We start from the raw sequence: 20,220 nt of genomic DNA, 5'->3' as shown, positions 1-20,220 counted from the left end.
ATCGGATGAGTGAATGCTCAAATAATAACGAATTTTTCCGTTACATAAATATACCATACAATTTAATTGCAAAACGATATTATATGTAGTTCCTTGAGAGATATTATATGTAGTTCCTTATATATAATATATAAGAATTGATAATATCAAATATAAGAACATTTTTTTTTAACTAAATATATGACGCTTAAAACTACGTGATAGAATATCGAAAAAATGTAGATACAGATAAATGATGAAGTTCATTATTCATCGATTGAGCTAATACTTTGACAGTTTAACTACACCATTAATTTTGTCAATCACTAATGCATGCAAAGTTATTATAAAGTATGAGCACCCTTTACAGATCAGAAAAAAAAAGAAAAAGTTTTGTCCGAAAGGTAATATTATAAAAAATTATTAATAAGCAAAACAAAAAGATGTGGAATAGAAAATGAAAATATGATTAAAAAACCGCAAATGAAATTAATATAGTGACCGAAGCGCATGATAATTAAGTATTAAAAGATATACATTAGTCAGTGCAGCCAGCACGAGTGACGCGCTATCAGCCCCAAGAGCACTTTCCACACGGACCACGTAAGCTCGAGCAGGATGAGGACGAACGGCCGGAGGTGAAATTTAGGGAGCCGAGAGCGAATGATTCCGTACCGATGAGTATGAGCGAGCCTAGCAGAAATCTGACAAAATCACGACTCGAGCCTTTAAACGGCACAGCGAATCGGCGCAGACGCTCCCTTCAGGTGTCCGATCGGAAGGTTCGCAGCGCCGACGTCGGTGTCTCCGGTATATACGAGGTCATTTCCGAGGCCGATCTGGCTTTTAGTCCAGACAATCACGCCGAGGCAGTCACTGTATTTCAGGTAAAATATCATTTCCATACTGTTAATATACATTTTTACCTATTTTCCATTTACTAAAAATGATTGCAAATATTTTATTAGTTAAAAAAAGTTAACTTATTTAGAAAATTGTAATCACTTTCAAATCAAATGGAATAATATACATTAGTCTTGAATTTTTATAGATATAATATATAATAAAAATTTCTTCAATTATACCAATTATATGTAATTAATTATGTTGAAATACATCTATTGAGTTGGAGAAAAATATTAACACTTATAATTAAGAATAATGTTATTCCATAAATATAAAACTTTATTGTAATTTCACATGATCGGAATAAATGCTTATAATATAATATAATTACCAAAAAATTAGACAATAACATAAAAATTATGAAATACATATAATAGATAGGTGGTATATATATAATACATATAATACAATAATACATATAATACATATAATAATAGATTTATATTTTGCAAGCGGTTAAATTATATGAACAAATATAAAATTCAAATAAATCTATATTGTTAGTAATAATTTAATACGCTTAATATTTTACATACAATGATAATTTTTTTCAACGTTACTACAGTATTTCATATTTTTAATACTTGGATACAAAACAAAAAATTTTCATTCATAATTATAATTTTATTTTATTCCCAATTATAATTTTATCAGAATAAAAATATATTTTATTTTGATTGTTTTATAGATCTAATTATATTTTCATTGCAATATGTAAAATACAATTTTGATAAAAAAATCTATTAAGTCCAAAAATTTAAATATTCTAAAAAGTAATCGCTATAAATAATTTCATTAAACAAGTCAAAAACTTACATAATAAACTTATAAATTACATTATTTGCAATGCTAATAATCAAAGAATGAAGTATCGTAAATATTTATTTAAGATTTGTAAAGGAAACGGGGATATTGGAATGGTTATAAGAGGCTAGACCCAATAAATTTCAATTGTAAAATTGTTGCTAAAAATACTGCTCATAAAAATACTTGATAAAGCACAAGAACGTAGGTAAGTTTGAGGCATTGTTGATTGGATAAGTAAATTGTTGTGTTCGTTGATGACTAAGGCTAGATATTGAATTAGACATCGGCTTTGCTAAGACTAAAAGCCGCGGGTTAACTTACAGGGTCGGATACGGGAGGAAGTCGTCTACGGGATCTGCTTACCGGTAAGCGGCTTCAGCGCCCTTTTCGTCATTGTCGCCCTCTCCGCAGTAGTGTCAGCTCTCGTCGCAGGTGCTATGGTCCATCGGCTGCAGGCACAGCGCGAGCTCGCACGCAACGCCCGGAAGAGCCTGCCAGCAAGTTTGGCGGCGATCGCCGCGGCTCATCGACTGGTTGACCCTAGAAATGGCCAGCAGCCTGGGTGGCTCCAGGCCTACGGACTTTTCCGGGCGCGATGCCTTATTGAGAGACAGAGAAACCAGAGTCAACTATCTTCCATCGAAGCCAATAAATGAAGGCGCCGATGTTAGTGTAGGCGGATGTGTGTGGAGGGCCCGAGCAGAATTCAAAATTAGTCGTACGGTCCATTCGAATGCCCTTGGAGTGAAAATTGCATTGAATGGTACCGAGATAGGATTTGCGATAGCTCTGTTCTATTCAAGGTATTGAAAACGAAAAGCTCGTTTTATCTAAATGCAACTGTAATTTGTAACACGCTGATGTCCCATTTATTTCACAAAATAAAATAAAATAAATTTTTTTATTATATATTTTTTATTATATATATTTTTTATTATATATTTTTTATTATATATTATGAAAGGCCATTAGAAAATGTAATAATGACAATTAAATATAATTCAAGTAGTATTAATAACAAGTTTTAGATATTGAACTAAGTAGTAGGGCTCAGGATAAAGTTAGACCGCCAATTTCCTATCTTATTCGTCATATTTTAATTTATTTACATAATGCTAATCAATTTGACAGTAAAAATTCGTATAAATTCCAATGGAATATTATATTTCTTCGCTATTCATAAACGTTTGAATTCACGTTTAATTATTTTACATCTCTTCAATTGCAAAACAACTTAAAGTACGTTGAAAATTAATTATACTTATATATTTAAAATTATTAATTAAAATTAAGATACGTGACAACGCGTTAAATAAATTTTATGTGCGTCTAATTTATGTTAAAAATGAAAAACTTATATGATTAAATTTTATATTTTTCCAATTGAAAAATTGTTTTTTTTTTTTTTAATATCAAGAGTGCTATCGACAAATTTATTAAAAATAACTTTCCTAAATTATTTTTATATATGTTTGAATGTAGGTGTGCGTGTTTGTGCGCGCGTATTTGTGCATACACGTTTATATATGAGGATATTTTCAATATGTTTTAATTATTATGTTGAACCTAATTCTTATATTGCGGCTCGAATATTTTTGAATATTAAAAAATTCTTCAGAAAATGAAGAAAGTTAGTCTTTAACAGGCTTTATGTGGATGTATAATTAATGAAAAATGTTTAAATGTAAAGCTTTCAAATAGATTTTATTAACTATTAAAATTATTAACTGTTTGTTGTTATTATATAATTAAATACGTATTTAAACTATATTTTATGAATAAAAATATATGTAAAATTATGCATGAAAAATCAAAATTTTTATTGAATATATATATATATTTTAATTTAATCAAAAATTCAAAAACGGAAAGGAATAATGCTAGAATAATATATTACAATATACTACAACAGTTTTAATTTATATTTACATATAACAACTCATTCTAGACTTAAATATATTTTTCTTTACTCAAAGAATTTCAGTTGCAATCTAATGTATTTAATAAAAATATAACAATTTTCAAATTTATTTTGTATAATCTTATATTATGAATTATAATATAAACTCTTATCGATGATCAAAGATTAAAGATTTTGAAATCAATAATATTCATGTCGATTAAAAAACAAATAATCTTAAATTATTAATAAAATTCTTTTTGCACTCTACATAATTTCAACAAATATAACTTAATAAATTCAATAAACAAATAAAAAAATTTTATATGCTAAACACGTAATAATAAGTATCTATGATCTTCTGCTCGGGAAGAAAAGGGGTGAACGCGTATATTTATGTACACGATCATTTTTATGGTAAAGATTATAATGAGACAGTCATCGATAAACAATACATGTATAAGCGATTGGGCTTTTCTAGATAATCGAGAACTTCAAAGAACTATTATTAAGCTCCTTACAGATATATTTAGATTAGCCCGTGCAATGAAATCGGCAAAGAAAATATATCGTTAAAGATATAAGCGGCTATATTATTATTATAAGACGTAATAAATATCGTCGATTAATATTACTATAAGATGTGCATGAAAGTAAATCACATTTAATCAAATTGTTCATGATATATTTGTCTTATTGAAGAAAAAGAAAAATTGTTTAGAATATTGTGATAGAAATACTTCTGAGACACTTTTATTAAGGCATACTTATATTATCCTTCTTCATGTTGAAGCATATTCTATTATATAATTTATCGTTAAATAATAATTTAATCTTTAACTTCACATCTTTAACTTTAACTGATATTTCATTATTAGGTAATATGCTATAATTTACAATTGAAGGCATTGTGTATTTAGCTAACCCAAGTGTTATAGTATAGTAAAATTGTATAAGTTTTTTTACAATTTGTTTACTTAAATTATATAGATATTTAATTATACGATAGTATTAGTAATTCTACAATTATCATTTACATACTTATTTTAAGATTAAACATTTTTTATTTTCTATTCATTTTTAATAATTCTTTCATTAACCTTGTAAGTAAAACAATAATACAATAAACAAACAAATTAAAAATCTAAATAAAATAATTAATTTAAAATATCATATTATAATACATAGCATTTATACAATCAAAATTTCCACTTCCATTTTAATTATTTTTCTTAAAAATAAAATATTTGGATACTTCTATTTTTTGCAATATGAATATAAAATAAAAGTGTCTTTAACATCATTATATCTAAATAATTTTTCTTTCATTGCGTCTCTATATGTTTTTATTAAAATAAATTTTATCTAATTCTTACAAATGTTTCATTATGATTTACTATTATTTAATCGAAGTTATAGCGGAAATCAAATATGTAGTCTAATTTATATCAGATACCCTTATAAACATATGTATAAAAACATGCAGAAAAGTGTATCATAAATCATTTAATTACCAACATGGTATACTTACTTCACATATTTATGAATTAATGTGACGGTAAATGATTCATGAAATACTGTAAAATTTATGAAAATTATGAGGAAGCTATGCATCTATTGTAGATGAATACCAATAGGCAAATGTCCTAGGAGACCATGTGCAATATACTGTACAAAATACCGTAAGTGCGTATAGACTTTTGTCAAAGCGTGCAAAGAATTTTATTTTTAACAATCGAATGAAATGATCTGCAATATTCTTTCTTTTTTCTACGATATTCATTAATACATTTGTACAGCTGAAGCATGAATATCTTATTGTTTTATTTTTCTTTTATTGTATAATGTTTTAATTACTCAAAATAAGGTAAAAGAAATTATTTAAAGCGAATGAACTTTGTTTCAAGTTTTTTTGTTAACAAACTTATCTTGATGACATCTTCTATTGTATTCATATAACTATAATTTATATTTCTTCATTTTCATTATACATGCTCGCGCGCGCGTGTGTGTGTATTTTTTCTACATACGAATCAAATTTGCATCTAGTATTATTACATTCTAAGATAATTAGCGTATTATGGGATGCAAATAATAACTTAATTATTCATCTAATAAAATAATACTAAATATATTTAATTGGAAAACTGTTACTTAAGAAATGAAAAAATTATATTTATTTGTACCATGGATTTTGAAAAAAGATAATCTCACCGAAATAAATTAATAATTATAAAAATATTAAACACCATAATAACTTATAATAAAGTATTTAGAATAATAATTAAGGTAACAAATTTTCAATTAAATTTCATTTGAAATTATAAACGACGTTTAATCTTGACAAATTTAACATTTTTATCCTTGGCAGAATAATAAAAAATATTAAAAAGTTATTTGATTCTTTTTGGATTTATCAAAATATTGCCAATATTTAATGTGGAATAAAGTAAAATTAATTATCATTATTATATTAAAATTATTCATGACATAAATTCTGTGCTAATCAATAAGATCATTTTTAAAAAGTTAATTTACACTATTAATTTATTATATTTTCCTTAATGCATTTTTATTTATTTAATAAACTTAAGATTAAAATTTATTCGCATTTCAAATATATATTACTGTAACTTTTGTTTATTTTAATTGACGTTGGCGTTACTATAAGTTAATGGCGAAGTAATTCTAATTATATGTGTACGACGTTTTTTCTTTGGGTAGTAGAATATGCAATTTTAAGATTAAACATTGTACATTCGTTGCATCGAAAGACATTACTGTATTCTAGTGTGAATTTTTAAAATGATTATGGTAATTAAAGCATGCACCTAAATAAAAATAAATAAACGACAATGATGATAAATTATGGTGCAAGGATGGGTGCTGTAAGAAAAAAAGTTAAAGTTAATTTTTATTATATTACAATAAAATACGTTATAAAACATAATTTCATATTTAATAAACAATATTATAGCAGCATTTCAGAATAATAATAAATCACGGAGAAACTATGAAGCTGGAAGGTACGTACTTATTTTCAAATATAAAATGTATTACTTGAAAGTTTAGCATTACGTCATAAATAAATGAATAAAATAACGTTTTTAGAACAAGTTGATAAAGTACAAGATTAAAATTTATATAATTAAAACAATATTGGTTAAATGAAGTCGAAGAAGAAGAAATTTGAATATAAATTGAAAACGATTTTCTTAATTTTATAATATATTTATTTAAATGCAAATGTATTTTCATAGTACATCTTACAAATATGTATACAATAATTAACATTCATTAATGCAATAATTTTACTTTTACGCTGATAAAATTATTTGATATTTAAACATACATGATAAATATTGTATGCTTTACTAGTACATTGCAAACATATTTTGTTAATTATTCATTTATTTCATATTATTTTATATCTTTTATCATATATATATATATATATATATATATATATATTAATTTATTTTAATCTTGTATTCAATTAAAAATGTATTAATTTTAATTTGTTATAATTCATTATATATAAATAACTTCGAAATATAAATAACTTTATACGATTTTCTTATAATATGATAAGTAAAATAATTAAAATGATAGACAGATTCTTTGATGAAATATCATAATTAAAATTGTATTAATAATATTCAGATTTATTAAAAACTGTTTATCCTTAACTTCACTCATTATTTTAAAGTAAATATAAAATAATACTCGAATTTTTAAAACTTTTTTTTCTAAATATTAAATTTATCTCTACATTATATTAATTTATATGCATTTGACTCTCGTGTGGTTACGTCTATTTCACTCTTTGTACAATTGCAAATGGTGGAGCATTTATTAACGAGCAAATTAAAATTTTTTAAACACTTATTTGATATTAACAGTTTACTAGTTGATATTTCATTCCGCTTTTATCACTGTTTATATGAATACACGTTATAAAGTTTAGAAGTATAATCTTAGCAATTAATACTTAATAAATCAATAAAATATGTTATTTACAGAAAAAATATTTAGAGATTTTTGTCTAACTCATTAATTACAAATTTTCAAAAATTTCGTGTACTTATATAAGGTATACAATCAGACACTTGAACAAATTCTTAATTAACTGATCTAAAATCTCGTTCTTTTAATTAATAGTAATAGGCGTGTATAAGGTAAAAAACAAAAATTATTAAAACGTAATATGGTTTGAATAAATTAATAAACAATAGAACATATGAACTAGCTATTAATATAAATTTTATTGCAAACTTGCTTTACTAAGAATTAGTTTTGCATGAATTGATAAAAATGATAAAATATTGTATTTCATTTATTTATAGATACAAAATTGTCATTTAGATATAAGAACAGTAAATTACAGAAATTAATTCAAATCATTCTTTAAAGTTGAATTATAAGAAACGGATTTTTTTTTTTAAGTAGGGTTTATAAATTTGAAATGTTTAAATATTTTAAATTTAATTAATTTAATTTAATCATATTATTATATGCTTATATGCGATACATACAATTGTATTTCGTTACAATATTATATGAAAGTTATATAATTTGCATTTCGCGCGTAAATAAATTTACGTCTAAGGAAATGCATTTACAATGCTTTAAAGTCTTTTTATGAGGTATTAATAGAAGTGTCGCAAAGCCCCATTAGGTAGCATTCGCACACGCTATATTCGCAGAATACTTACAGATAATCAAATACTCATTTTTACCTTTAGTCTCACTTTCGCTTTCTCACTTCTCACTCTGTCTGTCTGTCTGTCTCTCTCTCTCTCTCTCTCTCTCTCTCTCTCTCTCTCCCTCCCATCTTTCGACCTCTTATTTCATTTACTTTCTCATCTTCTTTCATTCAGGTTCACTCAGCCACTTACTCTCCCTCTCTCTTTTACCCCTTCCATTTTTCTCCCTCTCTATCTCTCTTCTCTCATTTCTCACTTTTTTCCTCGTCTCTATCTCTCTTTCTATTTTATTTTTTTCTCTCTATCTTTTTCTTTTACTCTATTCTCTGCTATTTTCCATTATCATTCTCTACGCTTTCCTTTACTGCAATAAAGTAATACGGTTCTGTCTACTAATTCTGTTTAATCAATTATCATAAAACAAAACGAATAAGATGCGAATTTTTATGTACTCTACTTTTAATATATTTAACAGATTAATCTGTCGATTGATTATATTTAAGCGAGCTGATCATTAACTGCGGGTTCCAGCAAAATGCTTAAATTTAAAAGTCTTTCTTAAGTTTTAATCTAAGAATCTTTTTTATAATATGGATTTCCATTTAAATAAATATTTTACAACTATAAATAAATTTATTATTCTTATTTTATTATTTATGTATAAGACATCTTATGAACAAATATAAGATTTTTAATTTAACAATTATCGTATAAACCACATTATAATAAGATTCCTTATTGGAAATATATAATAAAATAATGTCTATATATAAAATATATAAAAAATAATTATAGCATATTTTCTAAATTTATAAATAAAAGATAAAGCTGATTTATTTATCTATATTTTTGAAACTTGATCAATAACATTCATCTTTTAATTAATAATTATTTTTATGAAAATTAAAATTCAACTTTTATTAATTTTTATTATCTTTTATTAAATTAATGTTAGATATTAGATGACGATTTGGATAAACGAATTAGAATTGAAAATATAACATCAGGCATGAATTAATATTTAAGCAATAATGAATTATTTTAATAAAAATACTAAAAATAAATTACTGAATGTATTTTAAAAATTGAATACATTGAATAATATATATATATATATATAGATAAGATTGCGTTAAAATTATAGAAACGTAACGTCTGGTAGGCAAGCAAGCGAATAATTTAAATTAGAAGTAAGAATAGGAAAAAGTACAAGAAACAATTTTAATCCTCTCGTGGCCGAAATCATACCTATGTATCTTCGACAAAAAATATTCAAGGAATCAGGAACAAGTTCCACCTTAGGAGTCGCCATATATTGCACTGCAAATCTTCCCGAGCGAATCGCAGTTGCACGCACGCCTATTTCTGTTTCAAAGAGTGATTTACAATAGACACGCTCGGTGGCCTCTTACATTTCGACAAAAAAGGCGCGAGGATGTTCACCGTTGCGCTGGGAAAAACCTATAACCGCGCGAACGTGTTTCATATAAATGAGACTTCTCGGTATATAAAAGCTCTTCCTAGCATCATATTGCTAATTAGATGCTTCTATTGGACGCCATAAGAAATGAAGTACGATTATAATACTGGCTTAAACTTAAATAGCGCTTTTTAAAATGTTTGCTTCAGAATAGTTTGAACAGGATTATAAAATCTGAAAATATATAGTTTATAGATAAAATATAGCCCGTAATAAAACTTGTGACGAGAAAAACAATTTTAATTATGAAAGACTGATTTTGATTAAATTTCTCAATAAACATTACGTACTATTATATCATAATATATCATATTCTATTATAAAAGATTTTTATTTATTTAAGATAGTAATTTTTATTTAGTATAGATTAAAAAATTTATAAGTTAAAAAATGCTTCTCCATAATTTATGTATAACTTTATAAATGTGATTTTTACAAAAATATATTTTTAATTAATATAAATTTCAAATTTGAAATTAATCTTCGCTTAAATATTGTTATTCATCGAATATCAATATAAGAATTGCATAAATAGTTCAAAATGAAAGTAAAATGTAAGAGTATCATTATTTGTAAAATTGTATGTAATAGAACTGCACGAGCAAAATGTAAAAGTGGATAATTAACTTACATGTATACAGGTTGGTATTTATTCGAATTACACTGCAAAAAGACTTTTATCAAATATATATTGTTTAATGATTCGATAAAATATGAGACAGGTATTTGAAAAATTGAAAAAAATATGGACGGACATCACTTTTCATTTTCAAATCACTTCAACGCATAATTAATTATACATAATTATAAATCCCATCTGTAATCATTTTTGATAAAATTAAGAAAAAATCATTGCTCTAGACTTGATAATAAATTAATAGTTATTAAAATAAATGCATATTACCAATTAAAATTTGTAATATTATATAATATATATATATATATATATAAATGTTCAAGTATGGAATTCTAAAACCATTGAATCTATTGAAATATTAATACATGTATGCATTTATCGTTTCTATATAATAGTATAAACTTATAATTAATAACATACACATATTTACTGTATACATATTTTAAATATTAAATATTTTATTTTTACAAGATTTTAATATAAAATTACATAATAATTTATTATTCTATGTTAAATAAATAATTATAAAAGTAAAATTTTTATATTTTCATTATACATTTATATTCAACATCATCAGTCTATTTCATTATAATTCTAAACCAAAAACTTATGCTATATTTTAAATTAACTCGCACACAGTCGGCAAGTCTGTAATGATTATAAAATATCTATTTGATGGCATATTTATTGAAGAAAAAAAAAGAAAAAAAAAATAGCTCAGGAAATTACTGTGAGCTATTAAATATCTTTTAAATAGTTTTTATCTTATCTTTTATAAAATAAATTTTGCATTTTCATAATGCTATAAAATTACTACTGAATGCTGCTATCTAGTATAAGCAGTTACTCTCTAACTAATAAAATTTCAATATACTTCTTACGATGTGTGAGAATTTATTTATAACGAGTTTAACTTTTTACTAAAAAATTCAATATATAAAATAAAAAACTTATGGACTATCAATCCACTGTATAAATTAACTCATTTACAAAAATCTTATCACACAAATAATAGAAAACAACTTAAGGTAGCCCTAATACAACTATCAGAATATTTTTTTATGTATTATTTATAAAATTACTTATCGAATACAGTATATATGAAAAGATATATAAAAAAAAAAATTTTTTACTAAGAAAAACTAGGGCTCTTGAATATTAAAAACCAATTAATTAAAATATGGTTAATAGTGTGTAATCAAAACTGACATCATACAATATAACGCAAATATTAATGATCATTCATGTATTAAAATTGTTGAGAATAAGAATGAAGTTAATTTGTAAAATTAAGAAAAAAAATAATAATTTGTTTAAAAATTTAATATTTTATAACTAAAATTTATTAATTATATTTTATTGAAAATATTGTTAATAAAAAATTTACTTTTAAATTACCAAAACTAAACAATAATAAATGGATTTCTTTTATTGTATTCTACAGAAATGAAACTGTATTAATAAATCAGCATTGAATTTATGTTTATATTATTGATCTAGCATAATCAAGTTGGAAGTATTAAAAAAAAAAAGTGAGTTCTAAAATGAAAATTTTTTTAAATAGTCATATTGTCTGTTTAATAAAACATTTCAATTTGAAAAAATATTCAATACTATTTCGTATATTCGCATTACGTTATTTTTCTAGTAATGATTATTCAAAATATTATTTTTTTTTTTTGATATATAAATAATTTTAAACTCTACTCATTTATAACTTTTTACATTCTATGAAAATGAATCATATTTTATTACTTTATAATAAAAAGCATTTACAATACAATGAAGTGAGATGTAATATATTCAAAGATATCCTTTATCTAAGTTGCATGTATACTTAATTCATTTATTTAAGTGAAGGTGATATATCGATATTTTTTTGTTTGTTTTGTTTTGACTAGCATGACATTAGGACTACCTTAAAGTAAATTGCTATCGTCCATCAAATATAAATAATAAGATGCATACAAACACGATTAAATTGTTAGACAAATACGTCGTCGGTTAAGTGACTATTTTTTGGAAAGATGTGTGTGTGTGTGTGTGTGTGTGTGTGTGCGCGCGCGCGCGCGCCCGCGTGCCTATACATACACGAAGTATTTAGAATCTAAGGTACAAAATTGAAGTATCCTTGCAACAAATTATCTAAAATACTAGATAATACACGCTGTTAATAATCACTGCTAAGTCTTTAAATGCCTTCTAACAGTTTGAGTAATAAATAGGATAGATATTTAATTAATAAAACACATTGACCTTTGACATATACTAGTTGTGCAGTTAAAAAGTATGTTTTTCCTATTTTGTTGAAAGAATATATAAACAACGTTATATCAGAAATACCGAATTGAAATAATTCATCCAGACTCTGGCAAGTAATATTCAAAGTTAAAAGAGAAAAGAGCAGGCTGAATTGGCCCTAAAAGTATTTTTTGGAATAAAGCACCAATCGTGCATGTGCACTCAGGCGCGATCTTACGAGTAAAAACAAGAGGGCTTATTGCTAGACTTGACCGGGGTGGTCCCAATAGTGCGGACAGCAAAACCCCTAACAGCGACGACCTCTGGATCAAGCTTCTTCCTGAAAGGTCTTAGCCGTATACAGAGATACGTCGAAAGACCACAAGAGGCAAGAAGCACAGCGAGCAGCAGAAGGAGCGTCAGTGCGAAGCCAGACGTCGTCAAGCAAATGAGGTTTGCCCCGTTGGATGATTGGGAATCGCGCACGGGGAAGACCATCGTCGGGGAGGGGTCGCTCGAGTTTGCTCCATCGATGGCGAAAGTAAGGTCGCCCGTGGAGACGACGCGGATGACGCGGTTCACACCGACGGCTTTCGCTGGCGCCGGAAGCTCTCGGGTCTTCCGACGACGCTCGTCCCGTGGTCTCCCCGCTCCCGCCGTCTGTAACAAACAATTAATTACGTATTTATGTACTTGCAAGCTTTCTTCGATCGTCAAAAAGTTTTGAATTCTTCTGTGGACTTCTCCCACCTTGTTGCAGGAACCCTGGGAATTCCGCTTTATCGAGCGGCGATGAAAATTCGGCTCTTTCTCGCCGAATTCTTTTCTTTATCAAAAATTGAAAAGTCGCATAATTCGGATTTAGATAATGCCAATGAAATATCCTCATCTCTTTCAAACTTTTGTCTTCAAATTTTATTACCCTTTGAAGCGAAATCTCCCTATTACTAACAATCAAGTGAATGCGCACTTTACTTTCAATTCTATTATTCAATATCAACTGGACTATTTCATTATTATTCGTTGTACTTCAATTAATTTTATATCTACAGATGCATCTCATTGTATTGATCTTTTTTTCACATTAACGCACAAAGTAGCCGCCAAATGAATATAATATTTTCGAAAAAATTAAAAATGTAAAACAAATTTATTATTACTTTAATATTAATTATAGAACAATAGTAATTATAAATCTCATATTAAAAAGGAATTTATTGAAAATTTAAGACTATAATAAATGGATATTTTAAATATTTTACCGTACATATTATGAAAAGCTATTACTGATATATTTTCTATTTATAAAATAACACAAACGTATTATCTCGTTAATAATGTCAATGTCGACTCATAAAACATTTAAGTCTACAGCAATAGGATAAAATGACTATATTAAGATCTGCATTAATCTTTCAATAAATGACATCAATAAATAATAGACAATATAATTATTTTATTTCGTAGATAATATTTTTTCAACAAGTATTTTTTCAAATCAAATCTTGTGAATTACTAATATGCCTCGGTGTTCCATATGTATAAAATATCATACTCTATTTTAATTTACGCAAGGAATGTATATGTAGGTCATACATTATTTTGCAGTAAAATCTTGTTATATTTCGTACACTTTAACAACACTTACAACAAATGTCTTATTGACCAATAAATTCTTCGGTTTAATTGAATGGATTAATTAAGTAATTGACTAGACTCATTCATATGCTAAATAATGATATCAACGTCATAAATGTTTTGAAATTGAATCTAATCAAAGCCAGAAAAAGAGAATAAATAAATGTTTACCTGAAGATAAGTTTCAAGAGGTAATGCAATCGGTGGCGGTGGTATACCGTAAACCGCTACATCGGCATGTCCGATGGAAGCCCGATGGTTCTCCAGTAGGAAACCATCCTGTTGAAGCAGGGATGGTGCCGAATCCGAGCATTGGTCGGGACATTGATAGCGACATATCTGTATCGTACATTGGAAGTGCACTTCCATCGAGTCGGGGAACTTGAAAGCCTGGAAATGCGCGTAGGAGAGGACTGAAGCGCTAGCTCCAAAATTCTTGATCTTCGTAAATCGAGACATAAGCTTTGGCCTGGTGATGCAACCACGCTGGTCAACTAAGTTAATGGAGAAAAAAAAATGGAATATATATATATATATATATATATATATATATCGATATATTTTATAGATGTGACATGTGAGAAGCGAGAGTCTATTAATCTTTCATTCAACGATATTCTTAAATTATTCGACTCAAATATCATATTTCTGTTTCCCAGTCTAGGAATGAAATTTCATAAATTTTAACGTAAATCCATGTGATACAATAATAGTTATAATAAAATCTCTAATATATCAATATTAAATTATTTTTATTAAAAGTTTCTTTCTATATAAATTAAACAATGATGTTTTTAAAATTCTTTTAAATAGAATTACTAAGATTATTATAATATTATAATATAATAAAAAAATAACTGTTAAAAAGTATTTCTATGCAGATTATTATGATATATCAATGATACGAATTTAGTATACTTGCTATATTATATATAATTATGTATTATTATATCTTTAAGTTCTTTAAGATTTTCATGGATAAGTAGTGAAATTCGTTAGAAATGTTAAAAATTAAAAGTTTCAAGTGTACTAAATTAACCTAATCTAATTAATATTAAATCAATAACCGATAATTCAATAATGAATACTATAACAATATCACAATATCACTAGATAATCTCGGCGGGTGGCAATTATATTTTCGTATTTCAAAAGTTATTATTTCAAAAATAAAGGGGAAAAAATTTTTCCAATATTATCATCGACAAACAAATGAAAACAAATGACGAATTTCCACCTAATTGTATAGGCGCCCTTTTGCCGTCATGGGCCATGCAATTGCGCACGAGCATATCGAATTTCGAGTCGTCATCCTTGATTGCCAACACCATCGTCATTGTTTGGCCGATCTTGACGAGGCCGGAGACCTCGGAAGCCCAAGGGCCCCTACCAACTTGTATCTGCATCCAGCAGCCGACATTGTCACCGGCAAAGTCTGCCCGCACGACATCGAGCATGTCCACTGGGAAGGGGCGGAATGTCACCGACTTCTCATAAAGGTCATGCCACGTGCAGCGGAGTTTACGAGCTTGATCCCAGACCTCTTGTACCTGACGATAGTAACATAGCCGTATATGGGAATCAATACCTTGCAATATTCTATTATAACAAATCGACCCATTGTGTACGCTCGTACGTATACGAATCAATATATTAAGGCATTTAATATTGTAATATTATATGTTGAGTCAATTTAAGCATTAAAACTATAGTGCAGATATTATTTTTGGCAGAATTTTCTATAGAAATATATATTATTAATGAAACATTTCTTTAATTGAAAGAAATTTCTTTTAGAATTATAAATCTATGCTGTCTATCAATTTTTATATTATCTATTAATATAAATAAAACTCTTCGAACTTCGTCTTTAAAAAAATCCATATATTAATCAAAATTTTTTATTGAATAAATTTTTATATATTATGGAATTAAATAAATCGAAGGGAATAAAATATATTGTTAGTTTAATAGAATAGCCATAATCTATTGAAAATTCCGAGAATTAAATGCATAAAATGAAATTAAATAAAAGCATAAGATTAAATATATATTTTAATAAACACTAATATGCGAAAACTTTAGGTGACTTGAGTGTCTCTTTCATCTAATAATTCTCGTCATTGCTCGAGAAAGATAAGTAATCCATTAAATTCGACATATTTGTCAATTGAATTATTTAATTGAATAAAGCTCAGTAGAAGGAGAAACTTTGATAATAATAATCACAAAGTTAATTAATACTATAAGACTTACGACTAAATTTCATATTTAACTTTGTCTTATACTGTAGCTGATATCGCAGCTTAAATTCATCTTGAATTTGAACTTCAACCACTAAATCAATTATAATTTAAACTTATCTTATTTTAACTTATCTTTATCTCATATTATTAACTTATGGACTCAGTACTTATGCACAGTTGATTCATCGATTATATTTTAATTAAAATTAATTATATAAATAACTGTTCTAACTATAGTTATACAACTGCTTATAAGTTTAGATAAATAAGCGGAGTATATAATAAATGTGATTTAAAAACTAACCTGCGGATCGTATTGTATGACGACGATATTTTCAAAGTACGTGCCTGACCCGGACTCCGTGCCGTAGCCGTAAAGTCCATTCTCAGTATTACCAGCAGTACCACACGCGTGTATGCCAATTTCGAAGTTGACAGACGTGCGCCCGAGGCCCGCCGGCAGATGCACGCAATTTACATTACTGTAATGACCCTTACTGAACACGATGCCATAAAAGGGTTTGTCGAACCCAAGATATACCTTCATTGAATTCTTCTCGCACTTCACATCGAGCGAAACGATTTTCGGCATGTCGTTGCCCTGAATCGGCCAATTCTCGCCACCACCCAGAGCTGCGTTGCCCGCGGTAATCGCCGTGTCGAAGATCTTGTCGATACTCTCTTGTGGACGCTGCTGCTGCTGCTGCTGCTGTGAACTCGACGACTGTTAATAATAAATAAAAGAAGGATTCGATTATTATTTCTCAATCTCATTGATCACATTGATCAATATTACGATATTTTTCCTCTCATTTTATAATAATCTTGCATACAAAAAGCTTTACCATACAAAACTATGTTTTTAATATAATTTATACTACTTTGAAAGCTTTTAGTCTCCGATTGTTGAAACACTATTATTCAAGGGAGAGAAATATATTTTTTAAGAAATTAAATAATATATTTCTACTATCTTTTAAAGTTATTGTATAATCTCACCTCACATTATTTCAAATGATGAAATAAACAGTATTAGATATAGTAAAACTTTCAGTAAAATAGTAAAATCAATGTTAATATTAATTTAAGATAAAAAATTTTATTACTTTGTATTATTAAAATGATTTAATTTAAATAAATAAGATTTTTAATTTTCATAATTTACTTAAAAATATTAAATCTTGATTTAATTAACTTTAGATGTTTGATATAAAAGAAGCAGAAGTAAAATAGTTGCAACAGATGTACCACTTTATTAGGATTATAAGATTATAAAATTCTACGTCCATATATTGTCGTAAATATTAAACAGTTAGAAAAATATAAAATACAATAATGATGTTTTTGACATTAACAAATTATATTTCATATGAGTTTTTTAAAATTTTTTTACTAAATAAATAATATATCAACATAGCTTGCTATGTTACCGCTTCAGCATTCGCCCATTTTCTTCATAATTAATAATAAAAGTTTTTCAATAAAATGACAATCCAAGTATTAAATCTTGCATAATAATATAGTACTATTAAATAGTAAATTGTTTATGTACATAAAGTTTCTAATGACAAATTTCTTATGATAAATTGATTGAAATTTACAAAAAATACACATGTATACACACGATTATATATTCTTATTGCATAAAAAATGTCATCATTATAGTTTATTATTGAATTGATTTACACATTGCCATTGATAATTACAATTGTTAATATTAAAAATTTTAATTCTATCTAACTTAGTTAATTTTAAGATAGTAGATGATCAATCTTGTGGTAGTTAATAAAAATTTTGAATTAGTCTATAAATTTTTGGCATGTTACCCTGTATATGTAATGAAATATTTTATTTCAAAATCAGACAAATCAAGAACTTTGAACGAATTACACATATTAACAGTATCGCGTACATATATACATATGTAATACTCCCAAGTGGATTCGTCAATATATAATACAATAAAATATTTACGACACTTTTAATGTATTGTACAATGTTATTATTATTTTGAAAAAAACTTGAAAAAAATTTTTAATACTGATGATACCAAGAAATTTTTTTACATAAACTATATGTAGAAAACTGTGCCTATAGATGAAGTTAATTTTTTATATTGTTCGATTGAAAAGTCAATAGTATATAAAGTTAACTATTATAATATAACTAAATTAACTTTTAAAAATCAAACAATTTCTATGATACTAGATGCAGGTACTGGACATTATACTACATATAAATTATTAACAAAATCAATAGTTAATTTTATAAATACATAATTCTATCATAAGTTTTTTAATTTAATAAGTATTTTATTAAAGATACAAAATTGTTATGTAAAAATTTAATTATGTAAACATTTTAATTAAAAAATCGATAGAAAACCTTATTAAAATTTCTAGGATGATATCTATAAGTTACTATATCTAAGAATCTTAGGTGAATAAATCAGTGTTAAGTGTATCAAGATGCAGCTGCAATTTAAATTTGCAGCGTTATCCACATACATAAATATAGAAACATCGTAAAAATTACTTTTAAAATTTGTAAAAAGTTTTTTCTAACTACTTCGTCGATTAGTGTTATAAAATTCTTTAAAACTGCCGACTATTTCAATTAAACAACTTTAATAAAATTATGCTATAGAAATACATGAAAAAAACGATATCATTTATCTCAAAAGCATAATCATACATGAAATGACGAAACGAAATTTCAACGAAGCGAAATTTTTTTTAATTTTTGATATTTTTTCAAATAAATTTATTAAAATGAAGAAATTATCCTTTTCAAATGTACCTGTCAACTCAAAAGCATTCATTTCTCATCTTACAGTCAATCTAAAGCAATTTAGATTCTTGCACAATATCAATTAAGTCGAATGAATATTTATTGAAATATAGTAAATTCGTATGGCTGTAGCCTCATTTTTTTTCCACAAGCGTTTTTTTTTTCCTAAGAGTTAAACATGACATCTCCGTAATCTTACTGTAGCAGATGATGACGGTGGTGGTGGCGGAGGGCCATGATAAGCAATGTTATGATGGACGCGTTGAGGAGAGGCGCCACGACTCGGAGAATGCGGATGATTTCGATGATTCGGTGCATTGTATTCGTATGAACTCCCAACACCGCCGCTCTCATTCTCATTTGCTAGTACATCAAGAACTGCCGCCATCTGATCTACGGACGATTGCTGCTGCTGCTGCTGCTGCTGCTGCTGCTGCTGCTGCTGCTGCTGCTGCTGCTGCTGCTGTTGTTGTTGCTGCTGCTGCTGTTGTTGCTGTTGCTGCTGTTGCTGTTGTTGTTGCTGCTGTTGTTGCTGCTGCTCAACATCGCTATTATCATTTCGCCGTTCATCGTTAGATATTGCTTCTACCACATCTACATCATCAGCTCGTGCCATCTGGACAGAACATATAATCTGTATTAATTTATGAATATATTTTATATTAAATTTTATAATAACGAATAATTTATATAAAATTCGTAGAAATATAAGCAAGTAAAAAATCGTCAATATTCATAGTTTATAGATTAAAATGTTTGTAGTTGATTTATTATAAAATACACTTCATTTGTTTTACATGTGTAAAATCGACAAAAAATCAACCTTTCCTGAAATTCTAGAAATTACACTCTAAATTCTTTTTGATCATCTATTATTAAAAAAGCTATTT

At 26.7% G+C, this 20,220-nt stretch overlaps 2 protein-coding genes across 2 annotated transcripts in view; one reads left to right on the top strand and one right to left on the bottom strand.

The window, feature by feature from the left end:
- m (zona pellucida domain-containing protein miniature) overlaps positions 1 to 2,554 on the top strand; it is a 43,118-nt gene extending 40,564 nt beyond the window's left edge. The window contains exons 8-9 of the mRNA XM_011498542.1: positions 522 to 866; positions 2,016 to 2,554. Coding sequence (XP_011496844.1) covers positions 522 to 866; positions 2,016 to 2,348 — 678 coding nt within the window. The 3' untranslated portion in view covers positions 2,349 to 2,554. The remainder of the gene's footprint in view (positions 1 to 521; positions 867 to 2,015) is intronic.
- A 10,313-nt stretch (positions 2,555 to 12,867) lies between these two features.
- dy (transmembrane protein dusky) lies at positions 12,868 to 19,946 on the bottom strand. Its single transcript, XM_011498907.1, has 5 exons — positions 19,765 to 19,946; positions 16,845 to 17,238; positions 15,532 to 15,844; positions 14,466 to 14,788; positions 12,868 to 13,316 (listed from the first exon to the last, which is right to left on the bottom strand). Exons 1-5 carry the CDS (start codon positions 19,944 to 19,946, stop codon positions 12,891 to 12,893), a joined length of 1,638 nt encoding a protein of 545 aa, XP_011497209.1. The 3' UTR covers positions 12,868 to 12,890.
- Between the last annotated feature and the right edge of the window lie 274 nt (positions 19,947 to 20,220).

This window comes from Ceratosolen solmsi, unplaced genomic scaffold (assembly GCF_000503995.2).
Source record: "Ceratosolen solmsi marchali unplaced genomic scaffold, CerSol_1.0 scaffold30, whole genome shotgun sequence".
In the NCBI taxonomy this organism is placed as follows: Eukaryota; Metazoa; Arthropoda; class Insecta; order Hymenoptera; family Agaonidae; genus Ceratosolen; species Ceratosolen solmsi.
The sequence above is the reverse complement of the archived record's forward strand: the minus strand, read 5'-3'. Positions and strand labels throughout refer to the sequence as shown.

Bases quoted from the DNA above. Each gene is read 5' to 3' on its own strand.
- dy (XM_011498907.1), bottom strand. From the start codon at position 19,946: ATGGCACGAGCTGATGATGTAGATGTGGTAGAAGCAATATCTAACGAT. The intron at 15,845-16,844 runs GTTAGTTTTTAA...TACTATCGTCAG, and splicing joins TCATACAATACGATCCGCAG to GTACAAGAGGTCTGGGATCA. The intron at 14,789-15,531 runs GTGGAAATTCGT...CCATTAACTTAG, and splicing joins AAGGGCGCCTATACAATTAG to TTGACCAGCGTGGTTGCATC.